The sequence below is a fragment of the Scylla paramamosain genome, unplaced genomic scaffold (assembly GCF_035594125.1).
Source record: "Scylla paramamosain isolate STU-SP2022 unplaced genomic scaffold, ASM3559412v1 Contig90, whole genome shotgun sequence".
Classification (NCBI taxonomy): domain Eukaryota; kingdom Metazoa; phylum Arthropoda; class Malacostraca; order Decapoda; family Portunidae; genus Scylla; species Scylla paramamosain.
The window spans coordinates 292,604-302,500 of record NW_026973755.1 but is presented as its reverse complement, the minus strand read 5'-3'; the positions used below and the strand labels follow the sequence as shown (position 1 = coordinate 302,500).

Sequence of the window (9,897 nt, the reverse complement as noted above, 5' to 3'; positions counted from 1 at the left end):
CTCACCTCGTGGTTTCACCTTAACACCTACAAACATTGGCTGGACACAAGGTCACAGAAATAATTTATTTTCATTTATTCTCATCTTTACAAATTAGTCTTTCCACATCAAAGTAACTAATCACCTTTATTCATACACTTGAGGGTGGTTGAAGGATCGCTAATCCCTTGTTAAATTGCCTGTGTTCAACTCGTATCTCCTCCCTCATTTATTTAAAAAGTATTTTGATCAGGAAGGATAGGAGAACAAAGTCTGCTATCTTTTTTCTTTTATTGTACGATTTTTTTTCGATGAAAAGTAAAAAAAAAAAATTTTGAAATATTTGTCAAAAATCAAAATCAACTCCAAACAAAAATGACGACAGCAGACTTTGTTCGCCTATCACAGTTTGATAAGCCGCAATAGCCCATCTGTGTGTAACACCAATAAAAACGGAGCAGATAATTTTTATATGCTAAAATCCGCCATTTTGAGATATTATGTCATAAAGTTTAAGGGGTGACTAATTCACCTATTGCAGCCAGGGACTTGAAATTCACGCGATATATACATCAGAATATGTTGAAAAAGCAGACATAGTTTTAGTTACTCCGATTGGTTTTGTGTATAAGGCCTAAAGCTATTCATGATTTCACCCTTAATTACCGGGTGGGAGGGGAGAAGGCGGGTGAAAACAATTTTTGTTATATTTCGCCATATTTCTAAGTAAAAACCAGTGTTTAATTGTTTGAAAATAAATAAAATATTAATGCAAAAGATATCTAATGCAGATACATTAACTATTTGCTAGATTTACGAAAAAAAAAATAATTTTATGATTTTTTTTTCGTATACTCGTATCAATTTGAGAAAATAGTTAGACCTAGAATTTCGTGCTTTCTAATATTGTATGCAGCAAGAGAACCGTAGATATTCATGGGAGAGTGAAGAAGAACGGGTATGTCAGAAAAATATATGAAAAGAGAAAAAAAAATGTAAAAAAAACTTGTGTGACATGTCTTGCAGCGGGCGAAACCGTGGGAATTTCATAACAGAAGACCTCTTTACATAAGGGGATTTTTTTTAGTTCTTATCAAAACGTTACATATATCAAAAGAAGCGGAAAAAAATTAGAAAATTATAAAAGAAAAAAAACTTTTTTCATGTCCGGATCGTACATCACCCTTGATGCAAAAAATGTCCGCGCCTGACGTTGTTAACACACACGACACACTCTTCCCTTGAGAAAAGATAGTATGAATGTCTTCACGAGTGTCCTACTGTTTCATTTTAGAGCCCCTCCTCTTGATGACGACACGCACACTGTCAGCTACACTTTGCAGCGTCTCTCTCTTAAATTTTCCCCAATATCTTTGTATCTCCATTTCAGATGAATTGTTCTCTTTCCAAGGGTTGAGGAGAACATGGTCGTGGTTCAAGTGAAGCCACTACAGCCACTGCCTGACAAGTCTTCCACACTGGTGAGTGTTGTTCAAGCATGTCTTAGTATTGCTAATTCCTTATTTCCCAGAATATCTACCACTATATAGTGGAAATGCCTTACCAACACAAATAACGTCAAGCAAAAATAGACTCTACACTAAGTGATGAAAAACGTAGCATCATCCGCTGCACCAAACAATACAGCAGCGAAGTGACACTGCCAGGACTTGAACCAACACCTGCCTGCCTCACTGACACCTGCCGTGGTGCCAGGGAGTGCCGAGGCCCGTGCTGCCACCACGCTGAGAGAGGGAGAAAGAGAAGAGCATCAGAGAGGGATGACCGTGGCAGGAAGGATGGTGTGTTAGGTGACTGGTTCAGACAGTGACAGTGGACAGAAGAAATGCTGGAGAAAGATTAGACCACAGGTGGTTCATGTTGTACTAGTTCAAGGTTTGGCAGAAAAAATTTTTTTCTAGATAGACAGTGGCAGCAAACACACAAGGGAGGATGGTGTGGTGGACAAGAGGATGCAGGGAGACGGCAGACAGAATGGAAGCTACAGATGAAAGAAGAGCAGGTCAAGCCATAGCAGCAGACAGACAGACAGAGACAGATTGGATCAGAAAGTATTATTATTTAGTGAGGTAAGGAACAGTACAGCCCTTCACAGTGCTGACTACTTGATAGCAGAGGTGGTTCATGTTGGTTCAGCATTTGGTTTGAGGCTGTTACGTGAAAAGAACAGTCTGAGGAACGAGAGGTTGTATTGTCACTCGTCAACAAAGTGGCAGAGTATTATTATAACATTTAGAGCCAAAGCTGTACCAGCTGCCTCAGTGTGTCATGTCCATTGTATACTGACAGTCTTGTCTACGCTAGTGGAGGAGAGAGAGGAACAAACCTTGAATCGTCCAAGGTAGAGTTTGTAGCAAAGGACTGAGCAAAGAGTTTAGCTTTAGAGATAGATGTGATAGCAGTGGTGCCATCTGGTTGAAATAAAGGAGGGAAAGAAGAATCAAAGTTATTATAGATGTTTTTGGGTTAAGTGGCAGAAGTCACGGGGGGACTTAGATCTTGAAAGGTTTTGACACTATTAATGAAGGAGTTTTTGGCTAGTTGGAGAACAGACTTGGCATGGTTCCGGGCAGAAATGTAAAGTGCATGAGATTCTTGTGATGGAAGGCTTAAGCACCTTTGGTGGGACACATCTCTCTCATGTATAGCACGAGAACAAGCTATGTTAAACCAAGTTTTGGAGGTTTAGGTCGAGAAAAAGAGTGAGGAATGTACGCCTCCATGCCAGACACTATCACCTCTTATGCACTCGGCACACAGGGCGGTCTCCGTCACGGACGCAGTAGTCATTCCAAGGAAAATCAGCAAAATACCTCCTCAGGTTCCCCCAACTAGCATAGCCAACACGCCAGAGGCACCTTCGCTTAGGGGATCCTGAGGAGGGATTGGAGTGATAGGACAAGATACAGATACTAGATGTGATCGGAGAGCCCAACAGAGAAGAGAGGGTAACAGAATAAGCAGAAGGATTAGAGGTCAGGAAAAGGTCAAGAATGTTGGGCATATCTCTAAGACGGTCAGGAATACGATTAGAGTGTTGCACCAATTGCTCTAGGTCATGGAGGATAGAAAATTTAAAGGTTAGTTCACCAGGATGGTCAGTGAAGGGAGAGGAAAGCCAAAGCTGGTGGTGAACATTGAAGTCTCCAAGAATGGAGATCCCTGCAAAAGGGAAGAGAGTTAGAATGTGCTCCACTTTGGAAGTTACGTAGTCAAAGAATTTCTTACAGTCAGAGGAGTTAGGTGAAAGGTATACAACACAGATAAATTTAGTATGAAAGGGACTCTGTTGTCGTAGCCAGGTGGTGGAAAACCCAAGAGTTGTCGTAGCCAGGTGGTGGAAAACCCAAAAGATTCAAGAGCGTGGGCACGAAAGCAGGTTAATTTCATTGCGCACATAAACACAACATCCAGCTTTGGATAGAGAAAGTAAGAGGAAACAGAAAAGGGGCTACTGTCAGTTGCCTCAGACACCAGGGTTTCAGTGAGGAAAGGATGATGAAGCTTAATAGAGGAGAGGCAGTGTTCTGCAACATTCGCGTTCAATCTGTAGAAGTTTAAGAAGAAAAACTGAGAGGGGTGTCAAGACATTTAGGGTCGTTACCAGATGGGGACTCTGAGGCTGGTATAGGAGTGTGTGTGTAATAATTAGGTGGTTGTAGTTGTTTTGTGTGCAGGAAGAGAGGTATCTCCATGACCATAACGTTTGGTACGAGTGAAAACATCCTTTGGTTTCCACAGATATTTACCACATACTTACACACTAGTAACAATTTCCACCAGTAGCACCAGAAGCAGTCTTCCTCACACGAACCGTTTCATTGCCGGGACTTGAAGGCTGCTGAAGCAATGCGGCGGAGGTCACGCCCCTTAAAGTATTTATACTTACTGTCAACACCATAACTAAAGCAAACACTTTAGTGCAGGTAGTTAAATAAGTGCAATCATTGTTCCAGATTCCTAAATTCACAAAGTACATAAACTCATTGAAAGTTTTTAGTGCAGGTAATTAAAGTTTTAGTGAAATAATTGTTCCTATTCCTAATGTTGTGTGGTGCATTACCTCAGACAGGCCCACTGGAAGCTGTCAGTCTGCTGCGGCACGTGGCAAGAACCAAGTGTTGAGGAGCACACATTGTCCCTTCATCAGTCAGCAGGTTACAAAAAACAATGCAGTATTTTGTTGAGTAATCAAAGTAATGAAATGTAAATGATAAAATGTCAGTACTGATTCAGTGTCACACTCCACCATGGCAAAGACTGCCGGCTGAGTAATATTCAAGTTGTATTAGTGAGACTCTACTCAATGTTAATTAAGGCAGGTGGAAGAAAATAGTAAAAAATGTATCATAGTACAAGAAAATGACACTTCAAAGTGTAAACACATCTTTAACAAGTAGACTTGAATGGTCATTAAGTAGGTAGTACAACAGACCCTTCCTACAGTAAATTCACTATTATTTGTTGACTGGCCTTATTGTCTCATTATTTTACTTTGCTTATTATTCTGTTTTGTTTTCTCATTAATACTTGAGTGCCTTCATTTTATTCTATTATTGTGACTTTGTCTCTCATTATGTTGCTTATGTTGTCTACTCTCATTATCTGACAGACTGCTCGCCTTCACAGGTCTGGGCGGCTCGGAAGTCTCACTACAAACTGGAGATCCATTCTCTTGGACACAGCTGGAGTCGGACACAAGATTCAAGAGGGAGTCATTTTAACGAGAGCTTCAGGCAGAAAATTCGAGTGGATTTTCATTTCTAAAAATATCTTATTTTTTGGGGGGGATATTTTGAATCCTTCTTTGTGGAAAAATAACTCCAGATATTATGATTCTAGCTGGAAGTTGACCTGAGCAATGTAGGGTTTGCTGCTGTGAGATTATCACCAAGGCACAAGTGTCCGGGATTTAAAGATGATGGAAATGTGTCCTGTGTGCTGCTGTGCTGGGAAGAGGAGAGGAGCAGCAGCAGTGGTGGGGCTCTGCTGCTGCTGTCACTAGTGCAGCTGCCTTCCCTCAACATACTGTGTCTTCTCTCACCTGCAATGAACAACTATGAACAATACTTTTGCGATGAAGAACAGTGAATAACACCTCTCCCCATATGATTGCAAGTCTCTCTCTCTCTCTCTCTCTCTCTCTCTCTCTCTCTCTCTCTCTCTCTCTCTCTCTCTCTCTCTCTCTCTCTCTCTCTCCATAGTCCTACAGTATGTCCCCCACAGTATGTTTACAAACCCACAGTGACTCCCCACAGCCCCTCACCAACACCCTCACCAACAATTGTCTCCACACACACACACACACACACACACACACACACACCATTACATACACAAATGTTGCAATCTTGTACACACACACACACACACACACACACACACACACACACACACACACACACACACACACACACCATTACATACACAAATGTTGCAATCTTGTACACACACACACACACACACACACACACACACACACACACACACACACACACACCATTACATACACAAATGTTGCAATCTTGTACAGTGTCTACAATAAAGAATGAAACCAAAATCGACAAGCCTAATTTTCTTGCGGCCTGCGTGAATGTAGTGAGGCTCACAATGTGTGTGTACAAGTGAAGAGTATATTAGATGCATGATTAAAAAATATGAGGCTTACACAAAAATACAGGACACAACTTGATGAGTATGGTGAGTCAAGTGTGAGTGTCAAATGTGAGTCAAAATGCTCAACTTTGACTAAATAAACACACTATGAAAAAATATAATCTCATCACTAAACACTGAAAAAAATTATATACACCAACACAAAATAAATAAATAAATGAAGACTAAGTAAAACAAATTAATCTGAACGCCAATACACAAACCAACATAGTCGTATATTTTTAAATACTATGGTGAAAGATAATGAAGCTTAAATATTGAAAGAGAGAGAGAGAGAGAAATTTTATGTGGTCTTCTTAAATCAATCTCTCTCTCTCTCTCTCTCTCTCTCTCTCTCTCTCTCTCTCTCTCATACACAAACAAATAATAAAAAAATAAATAAATAAGTAAACAAACAAAATACAAAACAAATAATAATAATAGCCATCCACAAACCAATCCAGTGCATCCACACCAAGCCACACCAAGCCATCCCTATCCAGCCAATCACGAGCCAGCAGCACACACACACACACACACACACACACACACACACACAAAACACACACATACACACAGAGGATTGGGAGAAAGGGGAAATAGTGAAAAAGGAAAAGGAAAAAATAATGAAAAAAGGGATGAGGGAGAGAATAAGAGAAAAAATGGCGAAACAAGAGGAAAATGGGAAAAATAAAGGAAAAATGCGAATAAAGACAAAAGGAAAAATGAAGAAGAGGGAAAAAGGGGAAAATGGAGTGAGGAGGGGAACACTTAGGGAAAACAAACCAAACAATAGGGCATTACATTGTGATTAGGTGCAGCAGGGATGGATCATGAGGATTAGAGAGAGAGAGAGAGAGAGAGAGAGAGAGAGAGAGAGATCTGGTCAGGAATTTAATTTTGTGTTAGTGGTTGACGCCATTTTTCTCTCTCTCTCTCTCTCTCTCTCTCTCTCTCTCTCTCTCTCTCTCTCTCTCTCTCTCCTTACAACAGTTTTCTCTTTCTGCTTACTATCGCTCTTATCTTTCGTTGAGAGAGAGAGAGAGAGAGAGAGAGAGAGAGAGAAAACATATTACACACACACACACACACACACACACACTTTTCACAGGCAAGTTAAGAACTTTAATAAAAAAAATAACCCTTTTTACCTTACCTATCACAATAACCCTTTTTTACCTCCTATCCCTTCCCTTCCATATGAAACCGAATCAATAAGAAATATCACTTGCTTCTCTCCTGTAACTTATAATGAAACGCTCGAATTAATTCATAAGGTGCACAAAGGAGCTTAATTAGTGAACAGGAAAGATTAAAATGCATTGTGGGAAAAAAAAAGGTGAAATATGAAGTGAGTTTGAGGGAAGGTGTGTGTGTGTGTGTGTGTGTGTGTGTGTGTGTGTGTGTGTGTGTGTGTGTGTGAGGCTTAAAAGGTAATGGATTTTACAAGTGAAGAATGTACAGTATTGTATCCGAAAGCATAAGGGATTGGACGCCCTGAGTGAAGCGATTGCAGGTGTCTATTGTTCCCGTGGTTGATATATTGAGACAGCTTGTCCGCCACCTTGCAATTTCTTATACAGGTTGTAACGCGAGTTTCTGCAAATACTTAAAAAGGTGAAAGAACGTGTAATTGTAAGTAGAGAATGTTCTATACACCTATGCATTTTAAGGCTTTGTTTACCCGTCAGAGGAGTTGAAAATGTACGGGACCTCGCGGGTGTGCTCTGTGACATGACGGACACACGGTTGCGTTGTCGCAGCCTCGGAGGTGCCACTTGGTCAAATTACGAGTGGTTTAATCTTATTTTTTTGCAGGCTGTGAAATGTTGCAGTATCTTATAACAAGACAAATGGTATCAAAAAACATGTAATTTACCGATAAGCATTACATGACAACATTATTGCGATGATTAAAAGTACTCCTGTAAAATGCTACGTGGCATCATCAAAGCAAAGGAGCAGGGGGACCGAGTCCAAGTGACCTTGAAAACAGCTGAGTGATGATGCTACGCAGCATTTTACAGGTGTACTTTTAATCACCGCAATAATGTTGTCGTGTAATGACTATCGGTAAATGACATGCCTTTTAATACCATTTGTCTTATTATAAGATACTGTAATATTCCACAGCCTTCAAAAAATAAGATTAAACCATTCGTAATTTGAGCAAGTGGCACCTCCGAGGCTGAGACAATGCAGCCGTCTGTACTTCACCTCACAGCTACACGCAGAGCACAGCAGCGTGTCCTATACATTTTTCAGCTCCTCTGACGCACGCCGCCCACCACCAGGATCGGCGGGTCGGACATGATGCGGAAGAAGGCGCGGGAGCCGAAGTATTCATCCGCCGTCCACCGTCTCTCCGCTGAGGACAGCTGCTCCTTGTGTCACAGCTGAGGAAGAGAGAGGTGAGGGTTAGGTCACTCCTGCAGGAACACGAAGGAAGAACGAACACCAATAGACATGGCCACTCGGAGGGATACAAAGGAAACACAAGAAGTAAAAGATAACGACAAGAGGTTGAAATCGATCATAAATGAAGAACAAACAGTAATAGATAAGAGCAAGGGGTTAGATCACTCACAAAGAAATACAAATGAAGAACAAACAACATATCTAACTTGTATTTTGGTTCTTCCGAGGCTGTTTGTGACAAGGCACACTGAGCAATCCTGTAAAGTGGATGTAGGCTGTAAAATGCAAGGATGCAGGCCCGGTGAGAGAGGGAGGGAGGGAGGGAGGCAGAAAGGAGGGAAGGAAGGAACGTGGGAGAAAAGAAAGGAATAAATAAAAACAAAGCCTCCCCCACCAAAAATAAATGAATAAATAAATAAATAAATAAAAGGAAAACGGAGAATAAAACAAGAAAGGAAGGTATGAACAAAAGGAGAGGGAAAGGAAGAGAAGGAAAAGAAAACGGGAGAAATCAAATGAAAGAAAGGAAGGCAGGAAGGATGAAAAAAAAAAAAACGAAATAACGGAAAGGTAGAAAACGAAGAAAGGAAATCAAATATATACAAAAAGGAAGGAAGGAAGAAAGAGGAAGGAAAACGATGCCATAAGTAATGAGAGGGTTAAACGAAAAGAAAGAACAGACAAGACTTGAATTTTTTTATATTTTTTTTTTTTTTTAGGTAGGAAGGATACTGGCCAAGGGCAAACAAAAATCTAATGAAAAAAAATGCCCCACTGAAATGCCAGTCCCATAAAAGGGTCAAAGCAGTGGTCAAAAATTGGTGGATAAGTGTCTTGAAACCTCCCTCTTGAAGGAATTCAAGTCATAGGAAGGTGGAAATACAGAAGCAGGCAGGGAGTTCCAGAGTTTACCAGAGAAAGGGATGAATGATTGATTGACGAAGAACTGAATAGACGAGAGAGAGAAAAAGAGAAAAAAAGACGAGAGAGAGAGAGAGAGAGAGAGAGAGAGAGAGAGAGAGAGAGAGAGAGAGAGAGAGAGAGAGAGAGAGAGAGAGAGAGAGAGAGAGAGAGAAACAAGGTCCGAGAGTGGCGAGGATGGGGGAGGCTGGAGGGTGGTGAAAGAAGGGGTACTGGAATGACTGGCAGGATTGTGACTATCTATCTATCTGTCTATCTATGGCTGCAATGTGAAATACCGAAGCGTGAATGACATGAGTTTAAATATATGACTGAATTTTTGCATGAGTAGAACGTGGAGAACATGAGCATGAATGACTGAAGAGTGGATTTATAACTGCCCAAGCCAAGCTAAGCAAGCCAAGCCAAGCAAGCCAAGCCAGGCCAAGCAGGCCAGGCCAAGCAGGCCAGGCCAAGCAAGCCAGGCCAAGCAAACCAAGCCGTGAAAGGCGAGGCACGCTAAGTTAACCACACACTTTTGATGAGTTATGGAACGTGTGTGTGCGTGTGTGTGTGTGTGTGTGTGTGTGTGTGTGTGTGTGTGTGTGTGTGTGTGTGTGTGTGTGTGTGTGTGTGTGTGTTGTTAGTTGTTGTGTCGTCAGTTGTAAGTGTACATGAGAGAGAGAGAGAGAGAGAGAGAGAGAGAGAGAGAGAGAGAGAGAGAGAGAGAGAGAGAGAGAGAGAGAGAGAGAGAGAGAGAGAGAGTCTGACACGCCTCCACGGATCAGTTATAACGTAAACTTTCTCTCTCTCTCTCTCTCTCTCTCTCTCTCTCTCTCTCTCTCTCTCTCTCTCTCTCTCTCTCTCTCTCTCTCTCTCTCTCTCTCGTTTCAGGTCCGCTGCCACAAATCGCCTTAACACAAG

General features: G+C 41.3%; 1 protein-coding gene across 4 annotated transcripts; it reads left to right on the top strand.

Annotated features, from left to right (window-relative positions):
- The first annotated feature begins 1,150 nt into the window (after positions 1-1,150).
- Positions 1,151-5,567, top strand: LOC135098882 (uncharacterized). 4 transcript variants are annotated; one of them, XR_010267469.1, is made up of 4 exons: positions 1,320-1,460; positions 1,902-2,069; positions 4,069-4,157; positions 4,613-5,567. XR_010267469.1 is itself a non-coding variant. In XM_064001292.1 (4 exons), exons 1-4 carry the CDS (start codon positions 1,404-1,406, stop codon positions 4,722-4,724), a joined length of 405 nt encoding a protein of 134 aa, XP_063857362.1. In that variant the 5' UTR covers positions 1,321-1,403; the 3' UTR covers positions 4,725-5,567. The 4 variants fall into 4 exon arrangements, 2 of the variants coding, with proteins under 2 accessions (XP_063857362.1, XP_063857361.1); XM_064001292.1 differs by having other exon boundaries at positions 1,321-1,460; positions 1,906-2,069; positions 4,630-5,567; XM_064001291.1 differs by having other exon boundaries at positions 1,321-1,460; positions 1,906-2,069.
- The last annotated feature ends 4,330 nt before the right edge of the window (positions 5,568-9,897 follow it).

What these genes read in the sequence shown, in the direction of transcription:
- LOC135098882 (XM_064001291.1), top strand. Translation starts at nt 1,404, where the DNA reads ATGGTCGTGGTTCAAGTGAAGCCACTACAGCCACTGCCTGACAAGTCT. An exon ending in CTGACAAGTCTTCCACACTG is followed by an intron (nt 1,461 to 1,905) that starts GTGAGTGTTGTT and finishes TTTTCTAGATAG; the next exon opens with ACAGTGGCAGCAAACACACA. An exon ending in AAGTATTATTATTTAGTGAG is followed by an intron (nt 2,070 to 4,068) that starts GTAAGGAACAGT and finishes GCATTACCTCAG; the next exon opens with ACAGGCCCACTGGAAGCTGT.